The 19,618-nt window shown below is 39.9% G+C and overlaps 1 protein-coding gene across 1 annotated transcript in view; it reads left to right on the forward strand.

Annotated features, from left to right (window-relative positions):
• Nucleotides 1-19,618, forward strand: part of LOC118114004 (CUB and sushi domain-containing protein 3) — a 216,408-nt gene that overhangs the window by 176,409 nt on the left and 20,381 nt on the right. The window contains exons 58-60 of the mRNA XM_035164185.2: nucleotides 3,579-3,755; nucleotides 9,936-10,118; nucleotides 16,522-16,695. Coding sequence (XP_035020076.2) covers nucleotides 3,579-3,755; nucleotides 9,936-10,118; nucleotides 16,522-16,695 — 534 coding nt within the window. The remainder of the gene's footprint in view (nucleotides 1-3,578; nucleotides 3,756-9,935; nucleotides 10,119-16,521; nucleotides 16,696-19,618) is intronic.

Here is a 19,618-nt window from a genome sequence, read left to right on the forward strand (position 1 = left end):
ATTTCTTAATTCTCCCACTTCACAGTAGCCTATCCTTTACAAGAAATTTTAAATTATTTTCATCTCTGTGTCCTCTCCCACACATAAATGCTCTTCATCTCTGATTTCATTCCACATCCAACCTGACACTCTGAATAAAGCTTTCACGCCATGGTTAAAATATTTTGAGAGATTTTATTCTTAAACAGCTTTCTTTGACAAACATGGGGAAGTGTTTGTCAAGCGATGACTTTCGTTTTTATGTTTGTTTGCCACCACGATGTTGCATGCACTGTGCACAAAACAATTTCATGCCGAACATCAGGGAATAGCATGGTCTTTAGAATACATTTCTCTTGGTAAATATGAGATGTTAGTGTCACACACGTCATCTTGCAGCTGGCAGGCGCGTGTGTGTCCACAAAGTTGCTGCTGGCACGCTGTCCCTGCCAGTGTTTCTACGTTGAGTTTGCTGTGGTTAATGTTCATCAATGATAATAATTACCCCTTTTATTGAGTGGTTAGAAAAGTGTTATAACCAGAAAGAGAGGGAGTACAGACTACTGCCATTCACCTAATGTTTTATTAACCATTTCACATCATATCATTTACATTGTTTCTTCTGTGACAATATAACTCACATGTAGCCTCCTTTCTCATGTTTAGTCATTCACAAATGTTTGCATTTTGTCTGGATAACTTTATTTACAGCTAAGGCTAGTATTATAATATATGTTTTTTATATATAGCATAAAGATGCAACAAATAAGGGTAGCCCACAAAATTAGCAGTGATGCATGAAGGTGGCTTGGAACAGATTCAAATCACAGCCTGAGTTATGGTTTCAGTAGTCTGCTCATGCCACTATGACTGGCACATTGTACAGGGATAGAATCTATTTTTCCTCAACTGTTGCGATTACAACATTGCAGCATGCAGGACTGAGAGACAGGTGCTCATGTGTATCCACACCCACACACACAAATGGTTGCAAAAAGCTCACAGAGTATTGCACCAGATGGATCCGTATCTTACTGCAGCACTGTGGTATTTCCTGCAGCACATGGTACTGTGGCGAGCTTCCCTAATACAACAAAAAAACATGAATTCTAGAGACCTAAAGCCAAGTTCCTTTTGGATTGTGATAAAATAATCATTGTGGATTTTGAAGATATTAGTTCACACAACAGCAGCTCTAAATCTTGCATAAATTACCCTCAGGGGTCAACCAGATATTGAGGCGAATATTCGACTGCATCTCTCCTCTATCTACTGTCCGCCAGCTTGGCAGGGTACCAATGTCATTCTTAATATGATGGGGCGATGCACTGGCCTTCTGAACTATCCTCTGTGTACACGTCTTTCATTTCATCGCTCTTGTTCTTCCCACTTTTTTCTTCCTCTCTCTTTATCCTTCATTTCCCCTGATGTCAGCCTTTTTCTCTCTTGCTTCTCCCTTGATTTCTGTCCGGCTCAATCTTGTTGTCCGGCTGTTTTTCCATCCCTCGCCACACCTCCCTCTGTCCCTCCTTTCTCTACAGTTGAGCCCTTTCTTCCCTCCCCAACTTTTTGCCCCACATTTACCACCTTTTATCTCTCCATCTCCCCAATGAACCCCTGATTTAAAGATTGTTTTAGCCATCCCTCCACCTCAAGAGGATGGGGGCATGAATTCACTGAGGCCTGAACGAGTTTCAACACTGCCTGTCTGTGATCTAAAGCCCTGTCTAATGTTAAAGCCCATCCATCCGTTATCCACAACCTTTTACAGTCTCTGGAGAACAGTCACTATGGATATTCAGCTTAATATCCATCTCACAAAGCCATCAAGGTCTATTTTGTGTTTCTGTCATCATGTCTGTCTTGAATTATTGCAAGAGGAAGCCAAAAAGGTGATCATACTTTATTTTTGGAACGTGTGTACATGTCCTTGTGTGTGCATTTACAGTAATGTGAGCATGTCGGCACCTGGTGTGTGTGAGCGATGTACTTGCCCCGCAATGAGAGTGTGTGTGTGTGTGTGTGTGCGTGTGCGTGTGCGTGGTAATTGTGAAATCATCACTGCACCTACGACATGTCTGTTTCTGACAAGAATCAGAACTTCAGATTTTCCAGGCAATTAGGTGATTGAAAGAGTAAATGAGTTTCATAATGAGACATTATGATTTGGAGTAAACGAAAAGCACATGAAACGTATTCTGTTCTCTCACCTCTTCAGGGACACAATTTAGTTGACATATTCTGGAAAGGCTGTAAAGGATATCTCAGTGTGAAAGGCCGAAGCCCACAGTGCTCTGCAGAGAGACGACCCCCTCCCAGCCCACCCCCGAGGGATTGCACATCTAAAGCAACACTTTGCATCAAATTCAGCCCCTGAGTCTGAGCTCAGCTTGTGCTTTAAACTGTAGGAAGTGATATATCATAATGTGCAAAGTCAGTCAAAGTTATTTAATATTTTGTTATGACAAAATAATCATAGATTTCGAGAATAAATCTGTAATATTACAAAGAAAATGTGTAATATTATAAGAATAAAGTTGTAATTTTACAAGAATAAATAAAATCTGATAGCCGGAGTTCCAATTAATCTCTTTGTAAAACTTTAAAAAAACATTTTGAACATCACACAGATGTAACTAATGACAACCATCAACCACTAACAAAGAGGCGATTTCCTTCAAGTATACATGTGGTTCTTTCTTTGGAATAGACTGAATTATGAAAGTCCTGATACTTATGATAATGTGGTGCTGATGTGCCAAAATATTTAGAATTTTATTATTTGTTCAACGTGCTAAAGTACAACTTGACAAGATGCTTCATATTCCTCATTGTAAAGCAGGAAACAGGCTGATCTTCTGATATTCCCTCTGATGTAAAATGACTGCTTAAATTGTGACTTATTTCTCATAGTTGTTTATCTAAATCTCTGAATATTTTTTTCTTAATCCCTAATACTCAGTCATATTTTTGCATCTGTTCATTGGTTAATACAATTTGAAGGGTCTTTAGTCCACAGCTGCAAAATGTCATTACTTCCATAATCCTCTTTTTGTTCCAAGTCAGCACTAAATGTCGTTTCCATTGATCTACCATCGAACTTGACAATACACAAACTGCACTTTATTTTCTGATGAGTCATCAACACACAGTGTAACGAGGCACTGCACCACCTTTGCTCGTTAGCATCTCTTAATAAAGCCGTGATGCTGTGCAGATTAGTGTGTCTTTGCTTGTTGGGTGATGTGAAGCACACACACACACACTTAATGGGAACTCTGACATAAGACAACAATTTCTCTCTGCCCTTTTTCAAACTGTTCCACGTGAGTGCTAATCTGACAAGAGACAACAAATATTCATCAAGTCAAAAGCAAAACAGCAATTATTTTACAAATAAATATTACTATTCACATGTTAGGAATACATTTTCTCAAAACTGGCGGAGCCAAGATGACTTTACAAAGTCATCTTGGCTCCGCCTCAGGGGGAGGGGGGTCCCAACCCTCAGACTGTGAAACATTGATATGAAAAATAGAGAATGCATTACTATTTTATACCTCTGACCTTCATCTCCTTTCTTTTCTCCTGTTTTGCAGCGGTGCACTGTGGGAACCCAGGTACACCTGCTCATGGCCGCATTTCTCGCGTGGATGGCACAATCTTCTCCCACTCCATCGTGTATTCTTGTATGGAAGGCTATTTCCTCAGTGGGTCACCCACACGCCAGTGTCTGGCAAATGGCACGTGGTCTGGCACAGCTCCAAACTGCACAAGTGAGTTTTCAATGCACAGGAATATGACATGAGGTCAGAGTCGTGACAGAGTTATGCAGAGGAAGAGAAAAGAAATGCATTGTCTACTCATGTGAAAGAAAATGATCAGTGCCAATGCAGTGAGATGCATTCATTGGAGAATTACACCAGTGCTTTGAATAGAGAGTCACACAACATAACAACATTTGCAGTCACAGAATTGATCATTTTATTAAATATACCAAGAAAATAAGTATAAGAAAAGACTGAAATTGAGATCTCCCATGGGTGCATCTAAAATACAAAGAATCAAAGTGTTATCTTGATAATGAGCCTCTACTGACCAGTTACACACGGCCAAGCATATCAGTCACATTAAGTTTGTTAGTACAGTAAATCAGCCATTGTTCTATTCTCTATTATACCTTCCAAACAAACTAACATATGTAATAATTTACACTGAAGTGCAGATAAACATCCCTGAAAAGATTTATGACAAGACAGGAAGGAATGAAGATGATTTTGCTCCTCATTTCTTCCAAAAGGAGGCGCTTTGAGTGATTAACGAAGGTGCTAAGAAAGGATATAAGATTTCATATAGCACATAAATCTTCACAACTGTCAGGTAGTTTTTCTTTTTTTTTTATTGTCTGGGGCTCAGCAAATGATCCTTGCAGTAATTAAGAAGTATGCCAATCTATATTCAGTTTGCACCAGGATGACTATCAAACTAAATTACACACATTGTTCTTCTCTCTGAAAATCATCACATTCTCTCTTCCTCATTCTTGTTATTGAGTCACAAGATAAGATGAATCGTATTGGTATGATTTTCAATTTTGGAATGAAATGAGCCTCTGTGGAGACGCACACAGGGGGAGGGCGCAGGAGAGGAAAATTGAAAATTGCATTGAAAAATAATGACCAAACATGCAGAAAGGTGGAATAGCTTCCTTGTTCCCTTTCCCCCACGTTGAAGCCAGCTTATCACCCATCTTATTATTGTTATTCTCCTGTATGCTATCACTTCCCGTAAAATGTTAGTGGTCAGTTCAGGGACATCAACACTTACGATGCTAAAATTGGCTGAGTGTGCCTTCATTAGGGAGGCAATCATTTTCACGGTTCATGGGCAATCGATCATGTAGGTGACCAGATCAAAGTCGCTCAAGGTGAGAAGGAAAAGTTCCTTTATTTTTATTTGAACAGTCTTGATGGTTGATCAATTTAATTTATAGAGCCAGTTAAGGAATTAGGGAATCATCTGAGGAGCATTAGAGAGGAGACTTGTTCAGTGGCGTGTGAGGTAAAGTCATAAAGCACTTTATGAAATAAATAGTAAACACTGATTATTCAGGGGGACTATTTGCCTTATAAATGCCATGATCCTGTTGGTTTTTATCTGCTGTTTATAGCATTCTCCACCTCTCTCCTCCTTCCCTGAGTTTAAATGCCAACACAGTAGAGCTGGATTCTCCTTGTAGATCTGCTGAAGGGGATATAATTAAATGAAGACATCAAAGCAAAATGCTTCTTAAAAGATTCAGAACTAACCAGGTTACAGTCACATTTCTGCAGTAACCTGATTCATAGGCATCATTTAAATCTCTATGTGCTTACATCTGATATAAGTCTCACTACAACTGTAGCTGAAGTATGTATAGGTCTGTTTGCACACTACAGATCCTGATCTCTGCTATAACTGTAAGTCCTCCAAAACAGGGGAACAGCTCTTCGTGATGCAGCACCATATGCCACAAAAATACCCACAATATTTTAGTATGGCTCAGAAAACGCAGTTAGGGAAAAAGAAGAGCTATCGGTTTTACTGGAAGCAGGTTATTGCAGTGAGTGTAAACTCCTCTGATTTCATGCCCTTACTGCCTTCTCCCAGTAACCTGTTTTCTTTAGAGCCAGTCTATTTGCCGAATGAAAAAGCTGTACTCTTTAAGTTGAGTTGTTGAAGTCAACAGCCTTCAGCTTTTCTACATTGTGCTGACTGGCTGGGTTTTTTCCACTTTTACTGATACAGACAGGCACTTGTAAACATTTGCATTGAACTACACGCACACTTCTCCACATTCTAGCAAGATGTTTTTCGGTTGAAAATTTTATCAGCTGTCTTTTATTCATGCCAGCTGCTTCTGGATATATGAGATGCATCATGCTTAATTCAACATAATGTGTTTCAGTTTAATTTTGGTGGCTCAGATTCCAAAGGAGTTGAGGACATACATTGCATCCGACACAAACACCAGTGTACACTCAACAGAAATGCACATACACACTTACTGTGCAAATACTTGGCTGCCGAGACCGTAGGACAGCTGCTGTTTCCCATCATCATCATTTATGGGTGAATAAACTTTATTTATATAACATTTTTCATACACAGAATGCATGCTAATGATAATTTAAGATGATTCTAACACTAAAAGACAAACATAGAAAAAAAAAAAAATCAAGTTTTTTTCTCTTGGCCATGAGATATATGACAAATAATCCATTGTTATTGCAGCTTTATGTTTACTGAGGGCATTGTAAAATCTGTATATTCCCATTTGGAGTATTGGGGTTAGAGTCAATAATTGTATTAGTATATAGCAGGATACACAGGCTGGACTTCTAAGTTCTGTAAATTCAACGCAGTCATCATTTTTTAATGCTAAACACCGGTATGTTGGGACTTTTCAAGTCTAAGCACTGACACTGCACCGCTTCTTTTTCATCCGATATATTCAGAAACCAATTTGGTGAATAGTAGAAGATTAGTCCCAGTGTACCAGTGTTTTTTTTTTCCTTTACTTTAAAAAGTTTGAATCAAATATTTCACACTGAGAAAAGTTTTCATGACTTAAACATCCAACATGCAGGTGAAAAGAAAACTTGCAGTCTTGTAAAGAATGAAAGTACTTTCCAGAAGAACATTACCTCCCAGTGGGCAACAGTACTGTACATATGGAGAAGTGGAAATAAAAGCCACAGAGTCCTACATCATGAATTTTCCTATAACACACATCAGATACAACTGTTGTGAACCCATGGATAATAGTGGATACTGGGTTCAGGAACCTCTGCAGGTGATATGATGTGGAAATCATCCAAATTAAAAGAAAGCTTTCAGAATTGCCCTTGAATTTCACCACATTTTCTGCAGGGTACTCTCTCATCTGTCACTGTTTTCCTACCTGTCTGTGTTTTCTGTCGGTGCCTGAAGTTATGTGTGGATTTTAAGAATAGATGCATCTAGGAGAATTAGATTTATTATCGGAGCAAGCATGAACAAACTGCCAGAGGACCCAGCATGTTGTCTTGTTCCTGAGAATTAGCAGCTCTCACGCGTGTTTTGTCAGGATACATAGTTAGTTTCACCCAGCGATGATAAATGTGCCAATGTGTCGAGGTCCTTGGCGGCAAATGAAAATAAACAAACAGATATTAATTTAAGAGAGGAGGCGTTTGCAGGAACAGCCATATGCATCAAACTGGCTTCTTACATTAAGGTGAACAAGTCAGGGAAGGTTTTATAATCAGTAATCATATATTAATACTGAAAGATGAAACAAAGGCTATTAAAAACTCGATCAAATTGAGCCTGGCAACTTAAATATTCATCAGAGATAGCATTAGGTTAAGACCCGACATCGTAGTATGGCCAACATTCAGTCCTCTGTTCACTCTCGGCAAATCTTGCCACGAGAAGAAGCCAAGAATAAGCAGAAGAGAGGGGACAAAAATGTCATTGTCCGGGGGCCCTACTCTTGAGTTGAAAAAAACTAAATCAATGCTTCAAGATTTAAAAAGGGAATATGTGTTGTGGTCACAATGCATTGATTGTTTAGTATTGTTTGTCATTTGTGTTTGAAATATGTAAATAAAGCATAGTTATTAGTATTGCTATGACATTACAGCCGTCCTCACACTGTCAGGGGCATAGTACAACAGATGCTGTGTGATTAAGCTTTGAGTGCTCAGTCAAAGGCTAATATGCTAACAGCTGTATCTTCAACTTCTCTGGATATTTCTTATCTTCACATAACTGAGCAACATGCCCCGCATGCTTAATGCTGCACACAAGCACAGAGCCATTACGCATGATGATCCATTGTGGTTGTCTTTATTGAAATATGCAGAAGCAGCACCAGGTTGCTGCAACATAACCCCGCAAGCATTTGTGCTTCACAGTTTATCTTTGTATGGAGGTGTCAAGTGTTATTTTTAAAGGTGCAGATTGACCAATTATGTTTATGTCATTGCTGTCCAGTGAAAATAATTATATCCCCATATTTGGTTTAGTTGTTAAATTTAACAAATGTTCCTTTATCATGTAGTTTATATAATATTTTGCTCCACAATCATTGTTATAACTAAAGAGAACCCACAAAAGGCTTTTCTGCAGTACTACACTTAAATGCTTTTTTAACATTAATTTTCAAAAAAATGTAATCAATATTTACAACATTTTTCATTTGCCCAAATTGTTGCCAATACTGTGCTCCACATATTTTAGAGATCCACTATGATAATATAATGAAATATATTCACTCTTTGTTGCCTGAAACCTTAATCGTAACTAAATCAGACATGTAGAATAAAGTCACCTTGTTGAAAATCCAATTCATTGTCATGGAGCTTAAACTCAGATTTTTAAGTTAAAACATTTTTTTTAAACTGTGGAAATGCCCCTTTTACGTTTATGGGAGAGATTGTAGAGATGGCAAATACTCTAATGTTTACAACTTGAGCCTTCTTCTTGTAGGATATAAAAAGACAGCTGTATGATTACAGAGTTGTTTGAGTGACAGCTAAAAATACTGTGCGTCAACAAATTCACATCTTAAACAACTGACTCCGGCTGAGATACAGCATCTGTGTGTGGTTTTCAGGCACTTGTGTATTACGTTGTGCAAAGTCCGACACATCGTGGCTTTCCAAAAGTCGGTTTCTCTGTTGTAATTACAATTTTGACATGGACGATGGCCCCGCACACACCTGGTGTTTAACATCCATCCTTAGAGATCCGATCACAAGTGGCCAATGTCGAGTACGTGTGTTCACGCCTGACATTAACATGCATCCTGAATATGTCTCCTGTGACCACTTGGGATCGGATCTCACTTCCCCGCTCTACATGCAAATTAACAAGCTCGTCATTTGTGTTAGTCAAGACCAAACAATGTTGTTTTGACCCAGTCTGAGTTTACAGATGTGTCTGCTGTCACCGTGTGAGTGAGTGTGTGTGCGCGCCGGCACGAGCGAGTGAAAGAGAGGTAGAGAGACGGGTCAGGAGAGCCTGAATGAATCTCATGCAGCTGTGAAGAAAGATTTTTGCCAATTTAAGGAAAGTATCGATCATTATGTGTTGATCAGTGCTGATATTGTGGGGGTGGTTACAAACAAATCAACGAGAAGAGAGAAGATACGTTCGATTCATAGTGAAACTGCAGCGGCTCAGAGGAAGTCAGCTGAGTAGAAGGTCCTTCATATGTGGCCCCGGACAGTTTTGCGATCACACTGCCAAAAGAATGTGGACACCTCTGAATGTGGTCTGGGCCACAGCTTGAGTACCATAACCACATGTTGATACCAGGTGTGTACAGGGCCATAAATGCTATGTCATGTCTTACATCGTTACCAAGCTCAGTTAAGTGAAACCCTGACTGAAATACACAAACGTCAATGTTGAATTCATTTCTTGAAGCTCAGACTTAATAACTTGTGCAACAGTAGCTTGTAGTAGTCGAAAACTAACCAGTGAAATATTGTGGGTCAAGGCCAACGTTTTCATTTTGCACAACTGCATTTAGCTCAAACTTTTGAATATTAAGGCTGAGAAGATCATTATTAATCTTCATGAGTCCTACCTACTCTTTTTGCCCAAAGCATATGAGTAAAACCAATAAGTGCCCTGATGACATAAGGTAATAAATGGAGGATTAGGAAACCACCAGCAACTTTGCAAGAGAAAGATAAAAATGGAAAATCTTGCGGACAAAGCAGGACCTCCCCTGTGGTCACATCATAAACCCTCAGCCCACTTTCTTCAGGATGCATAATGAATAATTACATCAAACACTGTCGTGATGAACTGATACATTTTTAATGCAGGGTATATTTTATATTGCAATTTAAATCACCGCCCAATGTCAGTATGTGGATCTTGTCTAATTCATGTTCCTTATGTGTGACCATCAACGACAGTGATCACCTGTGGCGACCCGGGTATTCCAGCCAACGGACTCAGGTTTGGCGACGACATCACCGTGGGCCAGAACGCGACGTTCGTGTGTCAGCCGGGATTCGTGATGATCGAAGGGGACAGCACTGTCACAAGGACCTGCACCAACAATGGCACCTGGAGTGGCACCATGCCAGCATGCAAAGGTAAGAACTGCACACAAATGTAACCCCCCCAAGTACACTGCGTCGTACACATGCTGCAGTCAGTCAACCTTGATAACCATCAGAACTGGCTGTCGCAACCTTGGCATGCTAGCACTGTCACATACAATACAAAGTACATGCTTACACCCTGAGATCTAATGAGATTAGCAAGCAAGGTGACACAGGAGTCCCCATGTGGTCAGATAGCGTCATATTGTTCACTTCAGTCCGCTGATAAAGGAAGTCACGGCGATATATTACACTGGATGCGAGAAGGACAGAGACACTCACTCATATGCATATTCTGTATAGGTTCATATGTTAACATGCATACCCACAAACGCTTCCCTAAATTACACAAGTAAAACTATACTTTACCAGGTCCTTGATAAGAGACAGTGATTTCTCCCACACCTGCATCTCAAGTTGCACCTGTGATGGCAGGGAGCCAAGGCTAAAAGTTCCCCAGACACCTGATGATGGATGGCTAACAAGTCCTCTTCATCACAACAAGGATCCTTCTAATTGTGCTCCAACAGTTAATCATTGGCTGGCTCCCTCTGTAAAAGTTTGCGCGCCCTCTATGGGCTTGATTAACATCAAAGTTCGAAAATCCACCAAGAGGACTTAGCTGTTGTACGCCCATCAGCAATACATCACTCAATGATTTATGACGCTCGAGTGGAGGCAGAGATTAGCATGTCTGCCGTAGACACCCAAAAGTGAGTATTGCAGGGAAGATTAACTTGTGCAGTGAACAGTTCAAAAGTACACCGGGAAAAGGGAAAAGCCCACGAGGCAAACGGTGGCTCATTGTTGCTTAGGAACTGTTCCCAGGCTGCCGTCTCAGTTACAGCGTACCGAGCTGGCGTTCGGATTCGCCTCTTGAGAATTGGGAAAGGACAAATGAAATGTGAGAGAAAAAGAGGCGTGAGAGACATGCAGGCAGACAAATGTCGCAGGTTGGAGAAAAATACAAATACAAGTAATTGAAAGCCCCAAAAAAGTATGCTAAATCAAACTCTTGAAACTTGGACAAATTCTTCGAGAGGGAATGAGTATCAGGAAACAACATAGAGCCAACTGATATTTTTTACCTCTTATGGCTGTTTTTGTGTCTAGATATACTCGGTGTGCACGATGCTGTTATGTTTCTGTGCCACTGCCATTCCTCACCTGGGAGCCTTACACTTTCTACCCTCCTCAGGCTCCCTGCATGACCTCGCCTAGACATTTACAACATCCGAACTGACACTGATTTGTAATATTTCATGGCTGTGTTTCATTATTAACGTGGTCCGTGGTGTGTTGACGCTGCTGGAGGAATTAATGGTCGCACAACTGTTACCCGAGGTACTTAAAGTGAACAGAGAGAGCGAGGGTGTATGTGTGCTCACATGTATGTATTAAAGAGTGTGTAGCTCCTAATCTCCGAGCTCTAACCCTTGACAGATACTGCAACAGCTCAGGCGCTCAGCCTCACTGCAGCTATGCTTGATGACGATGGTGTGCTGAAGTGAAACCCTAGAGCTTAACCTTCCTCATAACACACACTCACACACCACTGTGCATGCATACAGTCACTTGGGGGCATTCAATTACACAACTGTCTCTCTCATGCATACATACACACACCTTCTTCACACTGGCTCCACCACCACCACCACTGCTGCTGCTGAGTGCTGTCAGCTTGTACTGACCTGTATGCAGCAGTCAGCGAGCCAGAGGGTCCCCCCTGCCTCCTCTCACTCTCTCCGCTGCTCTCATCTTATTTTTCTCATTTTGGTAAACAAATTTTAAAAAGGCAAGAGAAGAGTTGATTACTAAGCGGTTGCTCTATATTAATTTTGCCACTCCTTAGTGTGTGGATGTGTTATTAAGGAGGAATGCACTCTGTATGCTTTATGGTTTATTTTCTCCCTGTCGCTGCTGCTCCTCTCCCTCGGTCTCTTTCTAAGACTATCTGGGACAAGCAACAGAGCAGCTTGCTGGTAATCATAGCTTTTTCATCATGTCTCTCACTGACAGCCTACGCAGCAAGAGGTCTCCGAAAAGGGCTGCGAAAATATCTATTTTCTTACAACTGAAAACAATGCCTCATCCAATAATATTTGTTGGCTTTTTCTCTTGCATAATTGGGTTTAAGTTGAAGGTGCAGCGATTCACGCAGGGTGAGCTATTTGAAATTATCATGATGCGGGACATCTGTCATCTTCTCATAGATGTAGACGATGTGCCGCTGGGATATGAGGAGATATTCCAGGGAGGGAGGGTAAAAGACAGGAAGAAGGAAGCGAAAGATGGAAAGGCAGAGAGAGAATTTGAGTAAGAGAGAGAGAAAGGTTTTACATGTACCGACTGTGCATAATTTTGCACTTAACGCTTGTGAATCAGTGCTAGCCGCAGCATTTGTGTGTGGTGCCGCTGATGACACATCATAAGCCTTGCCCAGCAAGGATTGAGTTTGAATCCCAGGTTTGGCGTGTTCAGCTAAGAACTGCTAATGCTTCTTAGAACTACTTAGGAAAATGGGGACACTCTCTGCTTCCCATTCAGTTCTGCCTGTCACTCATGCCTTTTTTATAATTATTATTTGTGTTCCCTATTTTTAAGTAATTTCGGATGCAGTCCATTCCTATGTTTACTCACACATCATCCCTCCATCTGTCCATCTCTCCGAGACATACTTCAGTAAGAGACACATAAACACTCCAAACAACTTTCGACTTCACAGAATCCAACTGGGTGTGTTAGTGAGGTAATTCAGAATGAAGTGTCTTTTTTTTTTTCTAGCGCTCCCGAGCAACAACATGGAAATCCCAAATCCCAATAGTCACTGTTTACAAATTCATTTACATCAAAGAGAAACAATTTCAAGTGAACTTGTTTCTCCTCGAGAACTTTAGAAACAAAATTATATTACTAAACAAAACATTAAAAAACAGATTGTACCATCAGTCGGGTTTTGCTTATTACTTTTATTCACATTCATTGCAGCCTAAATATCTCTCCAAATATAGCATACTTGTAAAGCATATGTAAACTGTATAATGCTGCAAAACATCTATATGGAAATCTTTCTGCATCTGCTGCCAACCAAGAACAAAAGAATGTTTCCCCTTTGAGCAAAAAATGTGGAGATATGTAATATCCCTCAGTGGCCTGCTCCACATTTACTATAATTTCTTCCTGCCTAAAAAAAATACATTAACTAAATTTGATGTGCCAAGAAAGTTGTTGATCTTTTGCCTACTATATATTTTGACTTTATTAAACTTTTAATTTGAAGCGTACCAATTTTCAAATCTGCCATATGTCCAAAAGGTTTATGCAGCTGGTCAGGAGCCTATATGCTCTCTGAATTGTCCAAGTAGAACTGAAATCCAGTTTGTAAGAAGGACAGAATCTATAATCCAGCCAGTGCAAGCGGTGTCATTTTTCCAGACATTTTCTTTTTTAGATCTTAAGATGTAATGTCTAAATTATGGGGCGGTGCAGTGGTTAGTGCTGGCTGTGTGGGTTTTCTCCGGGTACTGCGACTTCCATGCAGATTTGGGTTTAGGTTAATTGGAGACTCTAAATGGACCGGAGATGCGTATGAGAGTTTGAATGGTTGTTTGACTCAGTATGTTGGCTCTGTGATTGGCTGCCTCTGCATCTGGTCCAATTTCAGACTCCCAGCGATCCATAAAGGATAAGCAGGTATACACAATGAATAGATGGAATATGATTTTTATTGTCTTGTAATACCTTTGTGCTATATGTGTAGTCAACTTAATTGTTACAATTCGATAAAAAAAATTAAAATTGATTTTCGTTTATTTAATTGGAGATGTGGACTATGTAATTTCCATATATTTCCATTCCATTTCTTTTAAGGACAGATTTAAACCCGAAACCATCTTTGAAACCTGGCCACTAAATAAACTATATAAAGTGAACTGACTAAAGATGAAGCATGAACCACTTAACTACACAGAACTATTCATTCATGTATTGTATGCTGATTTCCTGTCCTGCCAAACACAACAGCAGGTGTGTGAATTCGTCTCCGGGAACTAATAACAAACCAATGAAAGTGAAATGACCTGCTGTAGTCTTTATCGAGCCTTAAAGTCAGCATGATGACTTCTGGCATGCAGTATATGCCAAGTTGTTTCGATGTAGCGTTGGTGCTAGAAGAGGTCACTGTGCACGGTGTTAGGCTTGAAGCAAATCCAGGCTGGTGGGAGGAAGACAGTCGAAGAAATGTCCAGTGGTCCGGTAATTTCCTGTCTGCCTCAGCTCCGTCTGTGTGCTTATAATGATGAGTTTGTCTCTGTTCATGTTTTTTTCCCCCAAAGATTCCTAGAGCCAGTCTTCACACTGCAGCCTGTATATTTTTTCCTGTATTTTGCAAGTGAAAATGACGATGTTTTTGTGCTGCCAGAAGAATAAACCTTAACTCGTGAACTAGTTGTTAACATGACAGTTTAAGTAACTGGATTTGTAAAGTAAGCGTCTGATTTTGCCAGACAGTTGCAAGGCCGTTGCAAGCCATGACATCAATTTGCAGATCTTTGTTGAAGTGTCTTGGATGGCATGAGAATGTCTAAAATAGAAAAGAGACTTGGGGAAGTGATGGGTTGGGGGAAGGATAGTAATGGTATAAAACAACTGCTGATTTATTTACATCCCTAAAACCCATATCCCATCTGTGTCCCCACGGGCCCCCAAGTGTGTCAGAACAAACTCCGAGCTTTATTATACATTCATTCATTGCATTTGTCGAGCAGGAAGTGTATGGCTCTTACACACATAAGATGTCCCCTCATTTCTCACCGAAATTATTCAGTATGCTCCACATACAAACGGCAGACAGATTGCACACAGTCAAAACACAGACCATCTCTCTGAGCTTGAGAGATTTCACTCAGTCCCATTCCATATAATTGAATATTGCACAAATAACAACATGCAACATCAGTAAAGAAAATGTCAAACATTTTGTTTCGACAAAGTTAACTTTAGTTTAGCTGTGTCTGAATGGAGGCAGTGCTGTGGTGCTCTGGGACACTAAAATATTTGATTAATCTTGTTAAAGGATAAGACCTGTGAGAATGACTGTTTATTGGATTAAACACAGGTTTATTGCAATGTTTAATACATATTAACACCACTACTCTCTCTTCTATTCAATTTCTGATTAGAAATGTAAAGGCCCAGGATGTAGTCAGTCCCCTGGAAATCCACATAAATCTTAGTGATTATCTACAAGCTTTAACATTGTCTTTTATCCTTGAGTTATATGCAACAGCTGTTGTGGTTACGTTGCATCTAGAAGGAAGAAAATAATGTTTGAGTCCATGGCCATAGAACCAAATATTCTCAAGCTTCATTTTTTTGTGCCTCAGACATGTCTTGGTTCTCAAGTGATCACATTCACATCACAAATAGTTTGAGCACAGAAACTGATTTAGATTCCCCCGCTCCATCTTCTTCATGTTTGCTGTAGGGCCACCGCCTGCTGCAGAGGAGAACCACATGCAACACATGTGGTTTGAAAATGTAACATCAGAAAAGCCTGACTGGTGTCAGTCCAGTTTCACCTCGAATTAAAGTGGAAATATTTCATTTTAAAATGCCTTGTGACTGACTGTCTTGTTTCTGTATAATCTTTGGTGCATTTACTTGTTTGTCAAATCGATTTGTCTGCCTCCGTGCCAGTGACAGCCAGTGACAGGAGGCATTATGCATTTAAGTTGTCTTTCCGTTCGTTCCATTTTTGTCCCATTCGGTTACTGTGACCTTAAAATTCAAATTTTTGTCTCGTGAACGCAGCGTCTCTTGATCACCATTTCTTAAAATTTGTAACATACGTTCACTTGGACTCAAAGAACAACTAGATTTTGGTAGTTGGAGGTCAAAGGTCAAGGGCACATTGACCTACTGTTCTTGTGAATGTGATATATCAGGAACACCCATTCATTACATCAGGCTCAAACATTCACTTACTCTCAAAGATGACCTGAGTATAATTTGGAGGTCAGAGGTCAAGGTCACAGTGACCTCACAAACTATTTTTGCCTTGTGAATGCGTTATCTTAAGAACATCTCAAGCGATGTCACAAACTTATACTCATGGATTCACTGATTAGATTTTGGGTCCCAGTGACATCACAATACATGTTTTGGGACCTTGGCAGAGACTATACAACTGCAGTGTGGTATTTATAGGTAGATACATTTATTTAATTTGCACATTTTATATCTTCTGTCGACAACGACATTGGTTTGGTCTCATGTTTGTCCTGACCTCAGCCTCACAATCCAAAGTATCTGGTTTAAACTTGAACTTGACTGGATCTATTTTGTACTTCACACTGATGAGCTTGTCTTAACTGTGTCCTCATTATCCCCACAGTGGTGACATGTCCTACACCCCCAGCCATTCCAAACGGCCTTCTGGAGGGCTCAGTGCTTGAGTGGGGAACCAGCGTGAGCTACAGCTGTCTACCTGGCTACGAGCTGTCCTTTCCCGCCGTGCTCACCTGCACAGGCAACGGGACCTGGAGTGGAGACCTGCCTCAGTGCTTGCGTGAGTCACCATTTACTGAAGGAAGAATGACTTTGACCTTCTGCAGGTGCATCATTTCTCATTGGTTCTATCCATGGAGCCCCTCCAGCTGATCAATGAGAAATGAGCTCCGGAGAGTCAGACTCACTCTGCACACTTTTGCACAGCCCCATGCATCTTAAAATCCTCCTTAGTGCTTGTGTCCTCACAATATCATCGATTATACTCAATACCAAGAGAATCTCACCACATCTCAACCTGTGTCATATTCCTCAATTTATTCCTTCTACCAACACATTTTTTCCTTCAAACATGACTTCACTGGTGACTATTCTGCCAACATCTGAAACATGGTCATCAGCACAGTTAGCTAAATAGGGTCTTTTCTTTCTTTAAATCATTATCAAAAATGCGGTATCGTGCGGCTTGCATCATTGAGAAGAACATGATTCCACAAGAGATATAATAATCCAGTCAGGAAAAGAGATAATATTGTACAATTTCCTTTGGTGGAGTCATGAAATAACAGGTAATTTGTCAAAGATCTTTAATGAGGATATACCTGCAAGTTATTTTACAACTTGTCTCATACATTCATTCATTACCTTACATTAGTTTGAAGTTGTTTCCTCCAAGGCGAGCCCTCTTACACCACTTGCCCCCTTAGAGGTTATCTCAAGTTAATGAAATTAATGAAATTCATGAATAAGTCATGGTATTTAACATCAGGGCTAAGGTGGAATACTGAATTACGATACAAATAAAATAAGGCAGTCTGGCAGAGATGTGATTATTAATGCTGCTCACTGCATTTTTTTATTTTATTCTTGTCACAAAATGACATTTTCCCTAAAAATATTAAGTCTGAAAAGGGTATTGCATCTTACTTGTTCATAGAGACCACAAGTCTCATCATTAGTTCATCAATCAAAGCTACAGTTTACATTTTGATGAAATAAAAAGGGAATTGAACCTTTGGTCCCATATTCAGTGTTTCTACAATATTGATGATGAAAATGATGATGTGAGTGGAGTCACGTTAGGGGAAATAATGATAGTAATTTTAAAGAGAGTTTTTAAGGTTACTCAGACACTTTATGTGAATAAAAATGATCATAGAAAACATTAAGACCCTCTCAGGACCATCTTTGCGAGTATAATAATAACCCCTGGGATTCATGAGAGCTCGAGGGCACCACACGGCATCACATCATTCTTACATGATATCAGCCACATAGAAATATAATATCAAGAAGGGCAAACTATTTGCATGTGTTTGTGTCTCTCTAAACGTTAGCCGGGACTTAAAAACAAATAACACTAAAAATATTCATGAACAACTCTCCAAGTGCTGAAAGATGTGTCGTTCTCTTTCTGTCTGCTGTGATGCATTTATAGCCTCTGCTCTAAAACTGGTGAATGTAGGCAGTCCTTTTGCTTTCTGTTGAAGTGCCCCATTTAGCATCACACTATTATTGCAGGATTTTCTGCTATCAGACATGGATTTTATTGTGTAGGTGCATTCAGTGTGCATATACTAACTTTACTGAGTTGATTGCTGACTTTAGATGTAGGTTTATGAATTACAGTAAAATTAGGTGGTTTGCTGTTTTTCAGTGCCACATGTTGAACCACTGTCTGAGACATTTTTAAAACAAAAACAACTACATGCACTTGTGTGCTCTTTTGTAATTGATGCTAATGACAACATTTGGTGCTTGTAGCCATTTTCATTGAGGCCCAATCGGTCCCATTGGGGTATCTAGCATCTGAGATCCAGCCGACAGGCTGCTTGTGTTTGTGACCATGTAGCACAGCCCCCCGAGCAGCCATTTGTTCTTCTGAATGGCCACATTGTCGTTGTTATTGTAATTGATGCACGTCAATGTACACAATGCTGTCTGATTTATATCCTCCTTAAATGTAAAGGATCATATCTGTCTGCTAGGAGCAGAAATGTGCTTTAGCACTGTTAAGTGACTAACTGCCTATTTTTATTGCGGTGCATGTGTATCTGTGTTCTTATTTGTTGTGGTGGCTAAAAAAACATCATGTTGACATAAAATGGATAAACTACTGCTCTGTAAATCATATATACTTTCTACTGCAGTTCTGATGGCCAGTGTCATCCGTCAACACATTATAATCATTTTTCTACATCAGCACCACCAAATCAACCTCCTGCGGCTTTGCAAGCGAGTAACCTTTATGTTCCATGATGTAACATAGTGGTGTTTATTGTGTCTCAGTGGAGAACTGTTTTTGATGCAGTAATTACATTTAATAGCTCTATTACTTACGACCTAGAATGCAGGTTCCAATGTTGGTGCAAAACTGACATAAACTCAGAGCCGTACTCTATAACTGTTTGATCAATAACTAACTTCTGTGAAGAACCTGGCTCTCCTAAAGATGTTGTTAGAGCTGCAGACTCGTACTACAGTACTTAAAGTGGGAGCAGGTCTGGTATAAATCACTGACGTTACTCGGGCAAATAAATGAGTCTGAAAAGTGGGAACAATGGAGAAGAAAAAGCAGATCATATTAGGTTATTAAAGGCAGAAAGGATTATATGTGTGTTAAAACACCAGCACACCACTACCTACAGCCGGCTCAGGCTCCATACTACCGTCTATAAATCACTGTGTCATTAAGATGTAGATCCTTAGTGTTCATTTTCTCAACTTAACTATGGGGCTGACCCTTAGTGTAGATACTTTGCAGTATTTTAATTATACATACAATTGTCATGGAACAGGTGTAAATGCACTTCAGCCAATAATGTTTTTAAATCCATGTATGAGATGCAATGATAAAAATGTTCTCGAAACATGAGTCAATACACTGCTTTGTCTTGTCTTGACTAAGGTTATTTTGCATTCACCAAAATAAATTATAAGCTCAGCGGGAGGGATAATCAGATTCTTTGTGCCAATGTCATACA

Source organism: Hippoglossus stenolepis, chromosome 8, assembly GCF_022539355.2.
Source record: "Hippoglossus stenolepis isolate QCI-W04-F060 chromosome 8, HSTE1.2, whole genome shotgun sequence".
Classification (NCBI taxonomy): Eukaryota; Metazoa; Chordata; class Actinopteri; order Pleuronectiformes; family Pleuronectidae; genus Hippoglossus; species Hippoglossus stenolepis.